The sequence below is a fragment of the Trichomycterus rosablanca genome, chromosome 15 (genome assembly GCF_030014385.1).
Source record: "Trichomycterus rosablanca isolate fTriRos1 chromosome 15, fTriRos1.hap1, whole genome shotgun sequence".
NCBI lineage: Eukaryota > Metazoa > Chordata > Actinopteri > Siluriformes > Trichomycteridae > Trichomycterus > Trichomycterus rosablanca.
In genome coordinates this window covers 26,269,758-26,290,798 of record NC_086002.1, presented here as the reverse complement: position 1 = coordinate 26,290,798, position 21,041 = coordinate 26,269,758, and the positions used below count along the sequence as shown (strand labels likewise).

The following is a 21,041-nucleotide window of genomic DNA, read 5'->3' as shown; positions in this document are numbered from 1 at the left end:
ACGAACAGCAGGGGCCAGGGATGGACTGGCCATCGGGAGGGTCGGGAATTTTCCCGGTGGGCCGCTCTGTATGTGGGCCGTAAATTCTGTTTTAAATATTCCTGAATAATAATCCTGAAGTGTGCATTGGCCCACCACAGTATCCTCGCTGCATGTCCATTGGCCAATCACAGAAATGTCCCTCCCCCCGGATGACCCGTAATCACAAGCACCGGTACAAAAAATACAGGAATGAGTGCGAGATGGAGAAAGGGTCGAAAAAGCGAAAAGGAGGAGCAGAAAAAGCCCGTGATAAGAAAAAAAAGAAGAAGCTGCAAGCAGATGCAGAAAAGTGCAAGACACTGGACAACCTGTTTGGCAGAGAGGTAGTACAGCACAGCCAAAGAGCAGAAAAGGTGTAGTTAGAGTTTAGAGCCTCTACTTCGTTAGTAACGCCGGTTAATAAGAGACTGTGGGCCCATCTCAAATGTCGCCTATGCCCTACTTAGTGTACTTCCTAAAAGTACAAAACATTTCTTTTAACAGGCACTGAATGATTAATAAGTAGTTATCTAAGCTACTCTTGGATACCGGGGGCTTTAAAGCAGCCGTTTTAAGGACTATTTTTGTGAAAGTTCTACGGTCATGTCCAACATAGTGCACTACATAGGGCGGAGGATATAATTTGAGATGGTACCATTAGTGTCTGCTCCTCATCGTGTCCTCTATAATACAGAAAGGAAAATGCAGTAGTTCAGGACATGTTTTAGAGTGATTATGTGCAGAGCTCACATGGTTCATTTCCTTTGTCAACATATTAAAGTATTTACACATGCGATTTATTTCTTTGCTCATCGGAGCAATGCGCTAATTTGGAACAAACGTGAATCGCGTGTGAATTAAAGGGCGAAAAAAGCATATTTACCAGTGTTAAAGGTTTAAAGACTGATTTTTATTTCTTGCGGTTTCATGAGACAGGATGTGGAAATCCAATAGAACCATTTAGGAAACTGTAAACTTTAAGAAATATTGTAGAATTTGTAATTGTGTGTGATAGATGGATAGAACTATTAATCCCAAAGGAAAGTGTTGGAAATAAATATTTTTATTGGGCTGTTTGTGCCACGTAAATGTGTGTCTCTGTGGTAATTTGTGTTTCTTAAAAGTGCCTGAAGCAGAACGCTGAATAACAGAACAAAATAAACACAGCCGGACACTGTGTAATTTCAGATCTCTTCCCTACACACTCGCGTACACTTAACATTCTTAAAGGGCCAGACAATATATTTGTAATTCACATTACACGACAGGTGAGACGTTAGAAAACAACATTCTTTTTTCTTAGTATAGCATTGGCTGCACTCGGCAGGTCATTATTATTATATTACAATATTTACGTTACGTAAAATTAAAATAACTAAAACTGTGCATTAAAAATACCAGAGGCAGAAATTTAAAGTGTAACTTCGGAGTGAAAACTTTTAATTAAATCTGATCAGCTATCAACATATGCAGTTTGTTGAGGGGGCCCAACATGTTTTTTGCACTGGGGCTCCTGAGCTCCTAGTTACTCCTCTGGTGTTGCATCTAAAAATGGTTCATATTATGAGCGCCTGTTTTCAGTAGCAGGGTTATGAACAGATAAAGATCCTTACTCTTACCAGTTAATGTGAACAAACTTTTTAAAATAACTGGCTGAAAGATGGGTAGCTGTTAACAACTCTATATAGGCATTGGCTGGCTTTCTAAAAATAATTTAGATTAAATAATTTTATCATAAATGTATGAATGTTTTTATTGGCAATCATGTTCTTGCAATAAAAAATGTGCATAATTAAAAATTTTGCTTAGTTATTAGTTTTAGTTTTTTATTATTAAAATTTTTATTATAGTGAGTTATTAACTTTAGTGGTAAGATAGATGAAAACTATCAATCATCTAAAAATCTTACTCAGGCTAAGCCCAATAAAACACAAATTAACCTTGAAGAGAATGAGAGCCAGGAGAGGGAGAAAAGTTCAGTGGTATCAGCTCTCACAGTCAGGGAGAGTTCACTGGAAGAGAAGCTAGTCAGGCAAAGTAAAGAGAGAACTGCAACAGAGGAGAAAGCTGGTGAGATTAAGAAGAGAAATGCAGAGGAGGAGAGGGCAACTAAAGAGACAGTCAGTGAGACTCAAGAGAGAAGTGCAAGAATAGAGCAAGTCAGGGAGACTGAGAAAGACAACACACATGACAGCACAGTAAATGAAGGGAGTGAAAAAGAGATAAACTACTACACTCGGCCCACACCAGATAATTTAAAGTTGTTTCTTAAGCACCATCCTCAACAAAATGCGATTTGTCCACTGGTAAAAAAAGTGTTTTGGTGCAAGGATGGCACCAGTAGAAAGTGGCTTACTTACTGCCAGGAGAGGCATATGCTGTATTGTTTTGTTTGCATGGCATTTGGAAAGTCCACCGACAACAGCTCATTCATTACTGGCATGACAGATTGGAAACATACAGTACATCAGCGCATAGAAGAGCATGAAAAAAGCTTCCTACATGGAAATTGTGCTGAAGCATATTTTCTTCAGGCTACCAAATCAGACATACAAAGCTTGCTGAGTGGCAGACAGCTAATGGCTAAAAAAGAACAAGTACGAAAAAACCGGCAGATTCTGGAGCGCATAGTGGATATAGTAAAATTTATAGGCAAGCGGGGACTTAGCTATAGGGTGGAGAATGATGCAGCATATAACCTAGAAGACACTAGTGCTGATCATGGTAACTTTCTAGAGCTTGTTTGTCTCCTGGGAAAGTATGATGTTTGCCTGAAAGAACACTTAAGTGCCAGTATTGAGAAAAGCAAGAAGTGTGCTGAGTCAGGAAGGGGAAAAGGTTCTCTGGTTACATTTCTTTCTAAAACAACTGTCAGTAAAGTCATTGAAACCGTTCAGCAACTTATCCAGGAATCCATTTCAAATGATGTTCAGAAGGCTGGAATGTTTTCTGTTCAGATTGACACAACACAGGACATCACCTCTCAAGACCAATGTTCTGTCATTCTGAGATATGTCACAGACACAGTCAATGAAAGACTTGTTGCTGTTGTTAAGTGCAAAGAAGCTACTGGACAGTATTTTGTCAGTCTGCTTCGTGAAGTACTTGAAAAGCTGAAGTTGGACATGAGCAAGTGTATTGGACATGCCACCGATGGTGCATCTAATATGCAAGGCCAATATAAAGGTTTTTCTGCCTTAATGTGTTCCGGGCGGGGGGGGGTGGGGGGGGGGGGGGGGGGGTTATGGGGTTTCATATGTGTGGTGCGATGTGCTTGTAGTGGGCTGGTCGAGAAAAAAGTCCAGGCCTGAATTTTGTTCCCAGTCCAGCCCTGCATGCAGACATACATACACACACTTAGACTGTGACACGTAACTACTCGCATACACACACACACACACTCATACACAAACTTACATGCACTACCACGCACACACACGCGCGCACACACATAAACACACACCCGCACGCATGCATACTCATACACCCACTCACACACACACACATTCATACACAAACTTACATGCACATACACTACCACGCGCACACACTCACACACACACAGACACACACGCACACACACTCTCTCACACACACACACACACACACACACACACACACACTCACTCACTCACACACACACACACACACACACTCATACACAAACTTACATGCACTTCCACGCACACTCACACACACACACACACGCACACACACAAACTCCCATACATGCATACATACATACACACACTTAGATTGTGACACGTAACTACTCGCATACACACTCATACACAAACTTACATGCACTACCACGCACACACACGCGCGCACACACATAAACACACACCCGCACGCATGCATATACACACACACACACACACACACACACTCACAAACTCCCATGCATGTGTACATACTTTACATACACACACTTGGACTGTGACACGTAACTACTCGCACACACACACACACACACACACATACAGGCGCATACATACGTATGCTTATCACACACAAACTAACACACAAATGTACACACATACACTCACACGCTTAACTGCACACCTACTTAAACTGGAACAAATTACTCACATTATATATTTATATACGCACATATAAACACACACACATGAAAAGAATAAAAAAATATTACTATCGTAAAGTTTATTATGTAAATACTATTATTAAAAGCTTTGTAATGTTTTTAAAGTGCTAATGCCCTCTTCGGTTCCTTTTTACACTGGAGAGTTCCGTGGAATCGGTTCGTTGAATTGAACACGACAGGGTATCGACTCTTCATTGGTGTAGCGTTGAATCGGTACATTGACTCTGACCGACTCCTAGAATTAAACTAATTATTATTATTATTATTAGTTGTAATTAATGTGTATTACTAAATATCTAAATATCTACTTTCAAGAACTTTTTAGATGTAAAGAAATATCTAAAATTAAATAAGACACGTTTCTCGTTTTATGAAATGATTCGGTGATGAGCACGTGACCGGTTCTCAGGTTGTTAAAGGCAGAGCCCTTAGTAACCAACCTCATTAGTGTTTCCGCCTCTCAGCGATACAGACGTGTTTCTCAGTGCTCTACAAATTTCTCTTTTCACAGCTCATCTACTGTATAAAAACACATGGACCTTGGCAAATTTCTGCCTAAAATCACTGAGGGAAGTCTCAGGAAGGTGGCGTGCGCCGCTGGCGTGGTACTGTTGGGTTCAGCCGGCTTGATTTATTACCGCCGTTGGCGCAGAACCAACCCGCCACCTGAGCTCTCTCAGCCGGCCACGAATGGTAAACAACACACCCCCCTCCCCGGTCAGTTAGCTATTAGCCGTTAGCTAATAAGCTTTGTGCACTTTGGTTGGCTAAAGTCAGTTCTGTACCGGGCACTGATGAATAATTGTATTAATTAATTAATAAATTAACGAATAAATGAGTCATTTGCTGTTAAGGGCAACTTTGTATCCAGACTGTAACATAAACACGAATTTTTTTTTTCAAAACACACCCAATGTCACACGCTGTACGATTTCTAAACACGCCCTATTTCAGAACACGCATTTTCTTTTAGCTCATACATCCTTAATCTACAGTGTATAGATTCTCCACTTGCTTTAACAATGCTTGTGCACTCACCACCAATAAATTAATATAATAATAATATGAATTCTTTTATTACTTTATTCTGTTGTAGACCATGAAGAAAGACTGGATGAGACCAGTGATCTTCAGGTGTGTCTAATTTAGGATTAAACTGTAACACTACAATTACATCGTATTACTTCATATTTATTTTTTTTGTGTGTATATGTGTTTGTTTTTAAGGTCGACATGCCAAACTGGCAATTGGTGGCCACTGACCCGCTGCCCACAGAGGAAGCCGTGATTCCGGTAGTTTTTCTTGTATTTTAGGTTAGGGGTGTGAGAGATGTCATGGTCATTACTTGTGACACAGTATTGACCTTTGTGCTGTCATTTTACAGCATTCTGGCAATTGTGGACTGCAGAGCACATCCAGAATCATCCGGTTCCTCTCTACTGAATGTCACCGTTCTCAGTCTGAGGTATTCAAATATGTTGCAGTGTTGCAACTGTGACACAAACGTATCATCCAGTTTATATCTACTAATCTATGCTTTTGTGTTTGTTTAATAGTCAGTGCAGCTCAGACGACGCTTTGTGTGTGTGGTACAAGGGTCAGAGATCCAGCAGTGGTGGTTCACCATTGCTGACACCTGCCGTGTAAATCATCTTGTAAGAGCAGATCATTCACGTCCAGCTTTGTTTCGATTAGATGAGAATTTGTGTGCAGTCGTATGTTTTGAGTTTAAGATGAAATGCTCTTTTGCAGGGTTTCCCCTACTACACCACCAGTGAAGTTTCTTTCACTGGCATACATGTGAGAGCTCGTCTATTGTGTCCTTTCACATTGTGAAAAGTGCACATTTGTCTAAGTCTGTCTGATGCAATTTCTTCCTTTCAGAGTATTTCTGGAACGGTGACTGCATTTGTGTCCTGTCGCCGCTTGGAGACCTTCGCTAACGTCCTGCTGGAGGACCGTGTGGTAAATTCATCACACTGCCCGGATGTGATAACAGTACAGTGCTGCATTTTGTGTCTGGTTTGTCCAACATTGTGATGTTTGTTTTATTCTCAGCAAACCTTCCACGAGGTGACCAGGGACTGCAGCCAGCTGTGGGCCGACGGACAGGAGGACGCCGCTCACTGTGTGGAGAACTCCAGCTTTTACACACCGTACATGGACTTCGAGAGCGACTCCGAGGGCAGCGACGAGGGCAGTCTTTCTCCCGAGGAGAGCGAGGTGCCTTTCATCAGGTCAGGATCGTCCTCGGGTCATTTTAGTGGTGTTGTATACATGGCTGACTCAGTTTGACAGAAAGATTCATTCTAACCTCGTTCTTAGCTGCCACCTCAAGGACTGCGGCATCGCAGACGTCGCCCTGAAGCTGCCTGCGCTCCGTGAGGCGTTCTTCGTGAGTACACCCTGAACCTCTCCCGTCTCTCTGATCACCAGACGTTACCACGCCTACAGATTTCCTCGTGTTCTGACCTTGTGCTTCATCTCCTGTTCAGACCCTGTTGACCAGCGTTCACCTCCAGAACTTGCTGTTTGTGAGCGGCAAAGAGCTGGTGATGCACCTAGCAGCCCTGAACAATCAGGTGACTTATCTCACCGGGTTACCTGACGCGGTTACCTAAAGAAACAAAGCGGTGTGTGTATTAAGAATGTGATTCTTTTTTGGACAGGATGTGCTCAAGGTGCAGCTCTCTTACGAGGCTCTGATTCGCTTCCTAAGAGGAGCAGCCAATCGGAGCTCAATCGAGCTGGAGATGTTGGAGATACAGGTAAAAAGAACGGCTTCTCTGTATGGGGGTACCTAAAGCCCCCCAAAGTTCCACAGCTGGATTTATATCAGAATCAGAATCGGGCTTTATTGGCCAAGTATGCTCACACATACTTGCAGTGCACAAAACATACAGTAAAGACAATCTTATTCACACAGCTCACTCTCTTCTTACACACACATTCATACCCGTAAACATAGAAAACATTGTAAACATTTAGCATGTGCAACTTACATTGGGGTTTTAAAAAGGTGCAGTTTTGTAAAAAAAAAATAAAAATAATAATGTGTATGCTATTACATAAATTAAATAGGTAGTTTTGGATATTGGATTGTTCTAATACTTTTTAACATTTCAGCTGCACTTGAACTTTCTCGATGTGCTGTATGAACTCGTCGTGTTCGGCTGGTTCACGTTCGACTCTGCACCCGAGTTTGTGAGTGACTTATCGGCAGCTTTGACCTCATCGTATGATCATTCTCCATTCAAGTGGCCATAAAGTAAAAGTGTCTTATTCTTCTTTCCCAAAGATGGATGGAGGATTCCTGGATCAACTGTTTAAGCACATCATGAGTTGGGACCCGGAGATCTGGGAAACTGCAGCTCAGCAATGCTTCCTGGCTCTTCAAGTAACTGTCCGACATTTCATTTTACCCCACGTTACACGTCGTGAAGGAGAGTTTGTATTCTCACTGATATCATGTTGAAAATGTGTGTGTGTTTCGTTGATAGGATCAGCTGACCGAATTCCTCCGAGTGGTTTTCTCGCAGCCACTGGAGCTTTATGAAGATCCCAAAGGCCTGGCTCATGTGGTGCTGGAGCTCCTGAAGCGGCACGTCCAGCAGATGCTGCAGACCACGAAGAAATACTGAGCAACCCTCTCCATTTTACACGTAGATATAATGTTTAGATTGAACAGCTCACTTTATTGAGAAACACTTATCAGGTTCTTGTTGCTCAGATTTCTCGTGAGGTAAGTATGCCGTTTTTATCGTTTCTATAATGAACAAACACTAACGTTGGTCGTGCTTCTCTTTCACAGGTTTATCAGGGTATTTTAATAGCTCTTTTGTCAGTTTTATTACCACTGATAGATAATGATAATACTTTTTTATGATACTTACTGTGATTTATGTTATGTTGTGTAGAAATGAAAGTGATTCCACAATAGAGATGAATTATTTAAAGATGTGTTTTGGGTTTAAAGCATTTTAGTACGTATACGGTCATTTTTTTATTGTGAACTTGTGTATTGTTTGTTTGTTTGGGTTTTACACTTGTGGTTACATTCATGACAAGAACGGTCGTTACACTCATTACACAAGGTTCATCACACGAGTTTATGTCTGCAACACAGTCTTGTCTCCAATTCACCTCACTTGCATGCCTTTGGACTGTGGGAGGAAACCGGAGGACCCGGAGGAAACTTACACGGACACGGAGAGAACATACAAACTCCACGCAGAAAGGACCCGGACCGCCCCACCCGGACCTTCCTGCTGTGAGGCGACGGCGCTACACACTTTGCCGCCGCGCCGCCCACTCGTGTATTGTGTTTGTAATTCCTAGTTAAATAAACTGCTTTTGAATCAATGTTTGCTGTGTCTCATTTTTATTGACACAATGTACAGTTACATTGGTTATCCCATTCTGGTCTAGTTCTATGTCTGATTCTACAAGCCCAAATCAGAAAGAGTTGGGACAGTGTGGAAAATGCATATCAAATAAAAACACAGAGCTCCTCACATTTAGTTTGACTTGTATTTCAGTGCAGACAGGATGAGCCTGAAATATTTCGTGTTTTGTCTTGTCGACTTCTTTTCATTTGTTACTAAACATCCATTCGTGCATTTCAGGCCTGCAACACAATCCACATTTTGTACAGCTGAGAATGTACGCATATAAAGAGAAATGATCAAAATGGCCCTTTAAAATGGACCCATTTTGCCCAGCAACATTCGAGGAAACCAGTCACTACAGTCAACCTGACCTACACCACAGGGTCGGATCTCATGTGACAAAAACGCTTTTCACAAAAATGATTTTGTTCATTCAAACATGCACGTAGAACATTTTCTGACATTCCAACAACAACTAGTTCAAACACAACATGCAGACACTGATCTCCTAAAATTCTAGTCCAGTGCTCAGGATCAACAGGAACACATTTTTCATGTTTCTAATAGAAGAGCAGCACATCACCTTAGTTCACCTAAAACTCCTTTACTGGCAGCAGTACTTGTGTCTGTCCAAAGATCTCTCACTGTTGTGTACAGGCTGAACCGCACAAACAGATATGAACACTGTTCAACCGTTCACCCAAGCGATCAAATAATATCAACTGAAATCCTTATTAATGAATAACTAATAATAAATTGTCACGTTCAATCGAGCAAATCACTGTTACTCTGTTTTATGCTGACTTTTCACTTTCTCACCAAGAGCCAATTGGTGTGACTCGTCTGAGAGTCGCTGACCCAGTCCTTTGGGTGTGAATTGGGGTTCAACTGACTGCTTTATGAATGGCTGACCAATTGGTGTGAGCTCTTTTCTCCCTGTTATGAAGCAGTTTTCTCTTTTGTCTAAAAGTGACGCTGCGTCTGAAACGCACCGCGGGTGTTGTGCTGGAGAGAAGATGAGAGTTGTTTTGAAGACAGCTCGAAGCTGCCTGCATGAGGAATACACGTTCACGTCTGTAACAAACTCTACCAATCTGGCAACCGCGTCGAGAGGCGAGAGCTTCTAACACTTTACATGCTCATAAAGGAGATCATTTTCAAATCTGTCTGACTGCTGTTTGTTCCTTGCTTACTTGCAGCATCAATTTGTGCCATTTGAAGGATTGTTGGATGTTTATGGGCTATCTGTACATGCGGATGCTGGACTTGGAGTGGAGGTAAGTACGAGTTTATAGTTGTGCGCCTGATTCGACTCTTTGTTTTTCTTGAAAGACATTCTCCACCTCATTTACTGTGTGTAATGTTCTATAGGTGTTGTTCACTTGTACACCTGACATGCCATACATGCTTCTAGTTCTTATAAACTCCACATGACATTTCAAATATTTATAGATGTGTAGGTTATATATATATAGTTTTTAGTTCTTTATTTGTAGTACGTGCATGTGTTTAGGTATGCACTCACACGATGGACTCTGACACACATACATATACACACACTTACACAGTTACATTTATATACAGTACAGGCCAAAAGTTTGGACACACCAGCCAAAAGTTTGGACACACCTTCTCTTCAATGTTTTTTCTTGATTATTTTTATTTTCTACATTGTAGATTAATACTGAAGACATCCAAACTATGAAGAATTATGTAGTGAACCAAAAAGTGTTAAACAAACCAGAATATGTTTTATATTTTACCAACTCTACCTCTGCACAACCCAACTGATGGTCTCAAACACATTAAAAAAGCAACAAATTCCAAAAATTCACTCTAGACAAGGCACAAACATTCATTGAAAACCATTCCAGGTGGAAACCTATTAAGCTGGTTGAGAAAATTTCAAAGAGTGTGCAAATCTGTCATTAAAGCAAAAGATAACTACTTTGAAGAATCTAAAATATAAAACATATTCTGGTTTGTTTAACACTTTTTTGTTTACTACATAATTCCATATGTGTTCCTTCATAGTTTGGATGTCTTTAGTATTAATCTACAATGTAGAAAATTAAATTTAAAAATATTAAGAAAAACCACAGGAATGAGGTGTGTCCAAACTTTTGGCCTGTAGTGTACATTTATGCAAACACTCACACATGCACACACAGATACATACACTAACACCAAATGATGTGCACACCACGAACAAACACACACACACACACACACACACACACACACAACAGAACGCGTACACGCACACTCACAAACTCATGCACATGCACAAACTAACTCTCACATAAATACATACATACACACACTTAGACTGTGACACGTAACTACTCCATACACACACACAAACTTACAGTGGCTTGCAAAAGTATTCATACCCCTTGAACTTTTCCATATTTTGTCACATTACAACCACAAACATAAATATATTTCACTGGAATTTAATGTGAAATATTATATACACAAAGTGGTATACAATTGTTAAGTGGAAGGAAAATTATACATGATTCAAAACATTTTTTACAAATAAAAAACTGAAAAGTGCGGTGTGCAAAAGTATCCAGCCCCCTTTTCTCTGAGTGCAACCAATTGCATTCAGAAGTTGCCTGATGACTGCTAATGACTAAAAAGAGTCCACCTGTGTGTAATCTAATCTCAGTACAAATACAGCTGCTCCGTGACGGCCTCAGAGGTCGGTTAAGAGAATATTGGGGAGTAAACAGCATTATGAAGTCCAAAGAACACACCAGACAGGTCAGGAATAAGGTTGTGGAGAAGTTTAAAGCAGGCTTAGGCTATAAAAAGATTTCCCAAGCTTTGAACATCTCACGGAGCACTGTTCAATCCATTATCCGGAAATGGAAAGAGTATGGCACAACTGTAAACCTACCAAGACAAGGCCGTCCACCTAAACTTACAGGCCGAACGAGGAGAGCGCTGATCAGAGATGCAGCCAAGAGGCCCATGGTGACTCTGGACGAAATGCAGAGATCCACAGCTCAGGTGGGGGAATCTGTCCACAGGACAACTATTAGTCGTGCACTGCACAAATGTGGTCTTTATGGAAGAGTGGCAAGAAAAAAGCCATTGTTAAAAGAAAACCATAAAAAGTCCCGTTTGCAGTTTGCCAGAAGCCATGTTGGGGACACAGCAAACATGTGGAACAAGATGCTTTGGTCAGATGAGACCAAAATTGAACTTTTTGGCCTAAATGCAAAACGCTATGTGTGGCGGAGAATTAACACTGCACATCACTCTGAACACACCATCCCCACTGTCAAATATGGTGGTGGCAGCATCATGCACTGGGGCTGCTTCTCTTCAGCAGGGACAGGGAAGTTGGTCAAAGTTGATGGGAAGATGGATGGAGCCAAATACAGGGCAATCTTGGAAGAAAACCTGTTGGAGTCTGCAAAAGACTTGAAACTGGGGCGGAGGTTCACCTTCCAGCAGGACAACGACCCTAAACATAAAGTCAGGGCTACAATGGAATGGTTTAAAACAAAACATATTCATGTGTTAGAATGGCCCAGTCAAAGTCCAGACCTAAACCCAATCGAGAATTTGTGGCAAGATCTGAAAACTGCTGTTCACAAACGTTCTCCATCTAATCTGACTGAGCTTGAGCTGTTTTGCAAAGAAGAATGGGCAAAAATGTCAGTCACTAGATGTGCAAAGCTGGTGGAGACATACCCTAAAAGACTTGCAGCTGTAATTGCAGCAAAAGGTGGTTCCACAAAGTATTGACTCAGGAGGGCTGGATACTTTTGCACACCGCACTTTTCAGTTTTTTATTTGTAAAAAATGTTTTGAATCATGTATAACTTTCGTTCCACTTCACAATTGTATACCACTTTGTGTTGGTCTTTCACATTAAATTCCAGTGAAATATATTTATGTTTGTGGTTGTAATGTGACAAAATATGGAAAAGTTCAAGGGGTATGAATACTTTTGCAAGCCACTGTACATGCATGTACACCACCATACACACACAAGAGATCCACACACATAAACACACACATGCATACTCACACACACAAACTCCAATCCATGCGTGCATACATAGACACACACACACACTTAGATTGTGACACCATACACGCAACTACTCGCATACACACACACATACACACACACAAACTAACACACAAAAACGTTCACACGATTAACTGCACACGTACTTACACTGGAACAAATTATTCACATTATACACACACTCACAAGCCACCATGCATGCATGGTCACACATGCACAAATGAATACTCACATGCATACATACATACACACTCTTAGACTGTGACACGTAACTACTCGAATACACACATACACTATCAGCACACGCACTAAATACTGTATTGTACTACTGTGCCTGTATTACTTGCATCTTTGCACAATATTGCAATTTGCACAAGTTGGTGCAGGTTTGCACTTTACTCCTTTTATATCGCTGCTGCTATAACAGACCCTACGCTGCTCACTGCATATCAGAATGGATTTTCTTCCTGACGTACCACTTACTTAGTACCATGTAGTGACCAACACTTGTGTCTTGTCTTGTCTCCCTTAGTGACTTTTTAGTACAATCTCTGGCAAACAAAGTGGATGAGCTGCGACTGTGGACCACAACACGTGGGTGGATGGCGGAGTGGAACATCGTGATTGTGACGGAGACGTGGCTGAATTGTAACATGGAGCTGGATGGACGAAGCATGTTCAGAGCGGACAGAGAGGCAGTAAACTCCGGTAGGGATCGAGGAGGAGGAGGTCTGTGCATCAATGTTAAAAATACAAGATTTACAGACTGAACAGTAACTGAAAGTCATCGATCTGTCAATCTAGAGTATCTGATGATGAAGTGCAGACCATCTGATCACCTTTCATTGTTTCAGGTGTGTGTGTGTGTGTAGGACCTGGGTATTTTTGTATTAAACGTGCGTGTGTGTGTGTATGTTTATGAGAGGCCGTGTAGGCCATAATTCTGAGATGAATTCTCTCACACACACTATCATACTATCTTACACACACCATCATACTCTCTCACACACACTATCATACTCTCTCACACACACCATCATACTCTCTCACACACACCATCATACTCTCTCACACACACCATCATACTCTCTCACACACACCATCATACTCTCTCACACACACTATCATACTCTCTCACACACACCATCATACTCTCTCACACACACCATCATACTCTCTCACACACACCATCATACTCTCTCACACACACCATCATACTCTCTCACACACACCATCATACTCTCTCACACACTATCATACTCTCTCACACACACCATCATACTCTCTCACACACACCATCATACTCTCTCACACACTATCATACTCTCTCACACACACCATCATACTCTCTCACACACACCATCATACTCTCTCACACACTATCATACTCTCTCACACACACCATCATACTCTCTCACACACACCATCATACTCTCTCACACACACTATCATACTCTCTCACACACACTATCATACTCTCTCACACACACTATCATACTCTCTCACACACACCATCATACTCTCTCACACACACCACACTTTCTTTTATTTACTATCATACTCTCATACACACAGCACTATTCTCTCTTGCACAGATAACTATAGCTACTTAAACATGCATTATGTGCTTTCATGATAATCTGTGTAACAGAGAATAGTAGTATATGTATGTAAGTTTGGTAGTCTGTGTAAGGGATGTTAATACTGTATGTAAAACAAAATCTACTATATGTGTAAGAGAATATTATTATATGCAAAACAGAATAATAGCATTGGTAAGCATAATAAATAGTGTATGTGAATGCAAATAATCATGTTTATGGAACAGAATGATAGTGAATACAAGACAGAATGATGGTGCATGTGAATAAGAATAGTTGTATGTGTGAGAGAGTTTGATTGAAACGGAAACGAGTTTGATTGAAACGGAAGTAATATTAAATTCTCAGTACCTGATTGGTAGAAGACGCGGGATTTCACAGACATGTCCCGCCTTCCTCATTATTACTGATAGGAGAGGATAGTGGACCGAGAGAGGATCAATGGAGCATCGGCCTGTTAACAACATTTTAAACTTTTCCACCGCTGCCACATCCATGTCAGAAATGTGGATTTAAACCCGACAGCTTGACAGGAGTCTAAACGCGGCCGCGGAGGAAGAAATGCGGTGAAGCTTTATATCCGAATCATCAGCCAGGTGATGCGAGCTCCATATCAGCCTCAACCACAGAGAGCAGAGGCTCCAGAGTCAGGGACCAGGTGAGTTCACTACATATCATTCAACTCTTCATTTAGCTTCTGATAGATTCGGGTTTAGATTGGGACCGTCTGCAAAGTACACTTTTTAAACGTTCTAGTAATGCCAAACTAAGTAAGTGAGTTCTCATAAAGCACATTTATAAGAAACTCTGTTTTGGAAGCTTTCTTAAAGAACAATAAATAAATTTACTTTATCGTTTTAATGGCTATAGTTGCTCCACATAAATGTGTCACTACATTAGAGTGGCTTTTTAAGTCGAATTACATGGAACTTTTGGACTCTTCCCTATGTAGGTTATCTTGATAAGTAAAATAAAATATACACTCTAAAAAATGATTCAGCACATTAGTAAATTAAACGTAATATAACAAGTCAGTTCAAAATAAAAAAATTAAGTTTGTTACATTTGTTAAACATTTTAAGTTCGGGCAACTTAAAAAAGACATTATTTTACAAACTCAAAATTTTAACCTTTTTCAACGCATTATTTTGCTTTAGTACAACATCATACCAATTTTGAGTTGAGCCAACTAAAATATCTGAGTTGCTTGAATGTATTATTTTTAATACTGGGAAGGGGTGGAGCTTTACCCAGAAGGACTTGCGGCAGTGGTTTTCAGACCTACCGTGACTGTGTAGCCCAGCATTGGGAACAGTGTGGCTACGCTGAAATATGTGTTGATGCATGCTCGATAATCCGGGTACACAAAATTACAAAGTTGAATCTGTTCATCTGGACAGAAGTTTGTTGATCTCTACAACAAACTTGTGCTCAGATGAACTGATTCAACTTTGTGGATATGCTCAGAAATTGATCGGCATGTGTATTTGTGGTATGAATGTATTTGTGTATGAATAAGTGTCTGTCCAATGATTCAGTAAAAGAGCTGATTCTCATCGCCTTCTTCTCTCGCAGACATTACACGTATTAGCAGAACCTAATTTATTTGGGTTTGTGGAACAAAACAATGAAATTAAATTTAAGTAGATTCAGATTAATTTAGCGTGATGGTGTTAAAGATTTTCATGTTGATATTACCTAATTTAGTTAAGTTAGTTTAACAGCAAAAGGCTTGTTGCATTTGCTTAAAACATTCTAGTTGAGATTACATAGAAAAATGCATGCAAAAAAGTAGATCCAGTATATTATTTTTTTAGAGTGTAGATTCATTTTATATACACAATCATAAACAAGCTGCTGCACATGGAAAGCTACAGACTTACAGTCTAACATTTCAAAATCTGTCTCAGTGGTCATTCTAACTTGTACTGTTAAAGTTTGTTATATTTCTTTTATTACAGAAAAGTTATGTAATTCATTATAGATTGAGACCAAGCTCTTTTGAGTAACTGTTCTCTAAATATTTGATTGTATTGGGTGAATTGCTATAGACTGGTTTTAAAACTAAATTCAATTTTTGTGTTTTCAGTATTGAACTTTTGATGGCATGAGGAAACAAACTGGTTTCACCAAAGTTGCACGAGGGCCAGAAACTAAATGGCTTCATGATTCACAATACATTTACATCAAAGGCAGTGTACAGTAGACCATTACACATTTACGGTAAGTTATTTAAAAATAATGTAAGCGGTATGTTTATATTGCATATTAATAATAATAAGTCATTTGTAGCATTTAGATTTCATGGTTTGGCAATAGACTAACCCCCAACATTTTCTAAATGCATTGTGTGTGTGTTTGTTTTGTTTGTTTTTAGTTTGTCACCACAGATTTAGAGGACAGGACAGTGGTGTGGAGGTTGACACGACAACAGCATCTAGTGACCACAGAAGTACCACACCAGTCATTGTATGACTACAAGGGCTAAGGATACCTTAATCCACCTGAGTGACAGATTATTTGCTGTTGAGACTGTTCTGAAATATTTGGTTTCTGCATGCAACAATAAATAAGAAACATTTGTTTGCCTGGGACAAGATCTTTGTTAACCAGTCTAATAGTGATTTCCTGACCTGTCCATAACTTGATAATAAATATCTAAATATTATATGGGGTGTCCTCATTTTTTTACATTACTGCATTGTTTCATTTATCAGAAATACTTTATGAAGTTTAATTACCATCACAAATAACTCTAATAACCATAACTAATTGGGAATTTAAACATTGTAAATTCTTTGGCCAGTTGCACGCCCGTGACGGAAGGCATGTCCATTTGGGTCAAGCACTTGCAGCGCATGCCAGCGCTGTTTTCTGATGTTGCAAGACTGTAGTCCTCCTAGCACGTACCTTTCATCTGCATTTGGGGTGGTTTGAAGAATCTTATTAACAATGTCAGCCAAAGCCGCATCAGACATTGCTGTATACTCTCTCTCACACACACACGTCAGTTAACCAATTTGAAGTTGCTGTCTGTGCCTGTATAATTTCCTCCTGATGATTCCAAAGCATACAGCTATTCTTAAGCAATGAATTTCAAGAGACAAACCGAAGGTAATTTGTTTATGTAGTATATTGTACTGATGGCAACCAGGATGACCAGTTCTGATTGTTGGAGGTACTCTTGGAGTAAATATATCCCTATGTCTAATTTCTACTGATCTTGAGTTTTCATATGAATTTTTTAGGGAACAAAAACATGCATAAAGTGCCTCCAGTGCACCCAAACTTCATTGACTGTCACCTCCTTCTAACTGCTGGCTAATTAAAAGAAAGTAAAAAGTTGTCAGTGTTTATCCATTAAGCTCACAAAATAATATTTCCAGAATCATGCTGGTATGTCCCATGCTGTCAGTATTTCTTTCAATGTTCCAAATGCATCTCACTGTGATAGACAAAAATAGTAAAACATGTCCTCCTCATTACCATTTAGGGCGGCACGGTGGCTTAGTGGGTAGCACTGTCGCCTCACAGCAAGAAGGTCCTGGGTTCGAACCCCAGGTGGGGCGGTCCGGGTCCTCTCTGTGTGGAGTTTGCATGTTCTCCCTGTGTCTGCGTGGGTTTACCCCGGGTGCTCCGGTTTCCTCCCACAGTCCAAAGACATGCAAGTGAGGGGAATTGAAGATACTAAATTGTCCAAGACTGATAAACCTTGTGTAATGAATAAATACTGTTCCTGTCATGAATGTAACCAAAGTGTAAAAACATGATGTTAAAATCCTAATAAACAAACAAACAAACATTACCATTTATTTCCACAAACCAATGTGACCTTGTAAAAAAAAGGTAGAAAGTAGAAATATCATGGCTAGCTCAACAAAGCTCAACAAAAGTGTAAAGTCATTGTTAAAAGGTCTGCTGCCAGATTTAAATGTTTTTTGTAGACCAATTTATGTGCAGGCTCTGTTCTTACAGCTGTAAGCCAATCAGGTAATCTGACTTCCTGTCCTCCTTCCTCCTCCTTCCTGTCCTCCTTTGAACACCTTGATGGTGTGCGAGAGAGTATGATGGTGTGTGTGAGAGAGTATGATGGTGTGTGTGAGAGAGTATGATGGTGTGTGAGAGAGTATGTTAGTGTGTGTGAGAGTATGATAGTGTGTGTGAGAGAGTATGATGGTGTGTGAGAGAGTATGATGGTGTGTGTGAAAGAGTATGATGGTGTGTGAGAGAGAGTATGATAGTGTGTGTGAGAGAGTATGATGGTGTGTGTGAGAGAGTATGATAGTGTGTGAGAGAGTATGATGGTGTGTGAGAGAGTATGATGGTGTGTGTGAAAGAGTATGATGGTGTGTGAGAGAGAGTATGATAGTGTGTGTGAGAGAGTATGATGGTGTGTGTGAGAGAGTATGATGGTGTGTGTGAGAGAGTATGATGGTGTGTGTGAGAGAGTATGATGGTGTGTGAGAGAGTATGATGGTGTGTGTGAGAGAGTATGATGGTGTGTGAGAGAGAGTATGATGGTGTGTGTGAGAGAGTATGATAGTGTGTGAGAGAGTATGATGGTGTGTGTGAGAGAGTATGATGGTGTGTGTGAGAGAGTATGATGGTGTGTGTGAGAGAGTATGATGGTGTGTGTGAGAGAATTCAACTCAGAATTATGGCCTACACGGCCTCTCATATATGTGTGTGTGTGCGTGTGCATACACACTTGAAATGTGTATTATACTTGTTATTATTTATAAATTGTACGTGATTTTATTATGTTTATAAATTCTAAACTTTGTACCTACACGTGATACATTTTGCAAACACTATTTCCACGTAATTTCCGGTAACACTTTACAATACGTGTACATAACTAAGCATATACTAACACTTTAACTACCAGTTTATTAACAATGAGTTAATACATCAACTAATAACACTGGACAACAATTTTTTGCCAAAGTTCTGTTACCTTGAATTTTTTTGGTGATTGTGACAGACCCATTTGATCTGAACACAAATGTAGTTTCTGATTGTCTGTATCACATAGAAATTTTGAGAAACATGAGATTAACTTTACTGATTATAACACATTTAAATCTTATACGTGTCATTAGTTCAACTGAGCTAAAAGTGTTTTGCTGCTGATTTTCGTTTCTACTCAACATCTGGTGCATCTCGTATTAGTGTCCAGCAATAGTCAGCCAGCACTGACGGATTCCAGTGGCCTTGGTAACATTTTTCCATTGTGGCAATGTCTTGGTGAAAGCATTCGCCATGCTCATCACTTATTGCACCAAGATTAGGGAAGAAATGCAGGAAATGAATTTTCAGTGACATTGCACTTCATCACTTTGTAAGCTTGAAGAAGGTTGTCACCCAGCTTGATGAAGTTTGGCGCTCGATAGTTGCAAAAAAAAAAATTTTCAACAACATCCTGGAATGATTTCCAAGTGATTTTCTCAGGTCTCACCACCAGCTCTTTGAACTGATCATTCATGATGTGTCGCATTTGTGGACCAACAGAAATGCTTTCACTAATCATGGTATCAGTTATTCTTGCGAACTCTTCTTGCTTTTTATTTGTTCGTTGCCTTTATAAAATTTTTCATCAGCCCGAGTTTTAAGTGAAGTGAATATCTTTTTTTTTTGGGTCCACAAGTCAAGTCAAGTCAACTTTATTTATATAGCGCTTTTTACAATAGACATTGTCTCAAAGCAACTTTACAAAATCCAGGACCAACAGATACAAAAACCCCTGTTGAGCAAGCCGAGGGCGACTGTGGCAAGGAAAAACTCCCTGAAAATTACAGGAAGAAACCTTGAGAGGAACCAGACTCAGCAGGGCCCATCCTTCTTGGGTGGCCTGGAGGATACTTTAAATAAATACACGATTTACACAAATCATACAAACACAGAATTAAATGATCTAAAAGTCATAACTGGTAATAAATAGATAAATAAACAATTAAATAATAATAGAGTTGTTATCCGCTCTAGTCTTCAATAAAGTCTGTAGTGATTTCTTGTCGTTGCAATTACTCCAGACCCGTCACATCTGACAGGAGCAGCATCGTTGTCCCGGCAGTCTCGACTTTAATCCTTAACCTCGGCAGGTAAACAGGTTTCCATCAGAATGCCCTCGGGGTAAAACAACAGAGAATGTAGTTAATAATGTACAATGCTAGTTGACAAACAGTTTTACAGAGAGTTTTAGACTCCGGCAGCCCTAATTATTACAGCATAACTAAAAGGGAGAGCGAGCAGGTAACAAGGTCATGAAGGCTTTCACAGGACATCAGCACCCATCTCCCCACCGTCATCAAACCTGAGTGATCGGACAAGAGAGGCAGAACGACAGCCTGATCACCACAAGTTTCTATGACCAAGAACCCCCAAGCTCTGCGCCTTTGTCTATACTAATCAAAAGCCTGAGAAAATAAATATGTTTTCAGTCTAGACTTAAACATTGAGACTGTGTCCGAATCCCGAATAGAGGCAGGAAGATTATTCCAGAGTTGTGGAGCTTTGTAAGAAAACGCTCTTCCACCAGCCGTGATCTTTTTAATTTTAGGAACTATAAGTAACCCTGCATCTTGTGAACGAAGTGGACGCGCTGGGCTGTAGTGATTAATAAGTTCACTCAGATACTGTGGAGCCAGACCATGTAGCGCTTTATAAGTTAGTAAAAGTATTTTGTAATCAATGAGAAATTTAACTGGCAGCCAGTGTAGAGATGATAGAACAGGAGTAATATGGTCAAATTTTTTAGTTCTAGTTAGCACTCGAGCTGCTGCATTTTGAACTAATTGGAGTTTGTTTAAGGATCTACCAGAGCATCCAGTTAGAAGAGCATTACAATAATCTAACCGAGAAGTTATAAACGCAT

At 40.2% G+C, this 21,041-nt stretch overlaps 1 protein-coding gene and 1 long non-coding RNA gene across 4 annotated transcripts; both read left to right on the top strand.

The window, feature by feature from the left end:
• The first annotated feature begins 278 nt into the window (after positions 1-278).
• LOC134329327 (uncharacterized) lies at positions 279-8,489 on the top strand. 3 transcript variants are annotated; one of them, XM_063010560.1, is made up of 14 exons: positions 279-395; positions 5,223-5,260; positions 5,354-5,419; positions 5,512-5,592; positions 5,684-5,782; positions 5,880-5,927; positions 6,012-6,092; positions 6,186-6,364; positions 6,453-6,522; positions 6,623-6,709; positions 6,797-6,895; positions 7,254-7,331; positions 7,426-7,524; positions 7,628-8,489. In XM_063010560.1, exons 3-14 carry the CDS (start codon positions 5,360-5,362, stop codon positions 7,766-7,768), a joined length of 1,122 nt encoding a protein of 373 aa, XP_062866630.1. In that variant the 5' UTR covers positions 279-395; positions 5,223-5,260; positions 5,354-5,359; the 3' UTR covers positions 7,769-8,489. The 3 variants fall into 3 exon arrangements, with proteins under 3 accessions (XP_062866630.1, XP_062866629.1, XP_062866628.1); XM_063010559.1 differs by lacking the exon at positions 279-395 and adding an exon at positions 4,647-4,819; XM_063010558.1 differs by lacking the exon at positions 279-395 and adding an exon at positions 4,647-4,843.
• Positions 8,490-14,589: 6,100 nt separating this feature from the next.
• LOC134329507 (uncharacterized) lies at positions 14,590-16,749 on the top strand. The gene is made up of 3 exons (XR_010014886.1): positions 14,590-14,825; positions 16,257-16,390; positions 16,545-16,749. It is a non-coding gene; the product is annotated as an uncharacterized LOC134329507 (long non-coding RNA).
• The last annotated feature ends 4,292 nt before the right edge of the window (positions 16,750-21,041 follow it).

Coding starts and splice junctions, on each gene's coding strand:
- LOC134329327 (XM_063010558.1), top strand. CDS start 4,660: ATGGACCTTGGCAAATTTCTGCCTAAAATCACTGAGGGAAGTCTCAGG. Junction 5,928..6,011: donor TTTCTTTCACTGGCATACAT/GTGAGAGCTCGT, acceptor TCTTCCTTTCAG/AGTATTTCTGGAACGGTGAC. Junction 6,710..6,796: donor TAGCAGCCCTGAACAATCAG/GTGACTTATCTC, acceptor TTTTTTGGACAG/GATGTGCTCAAGGTGCAGCT.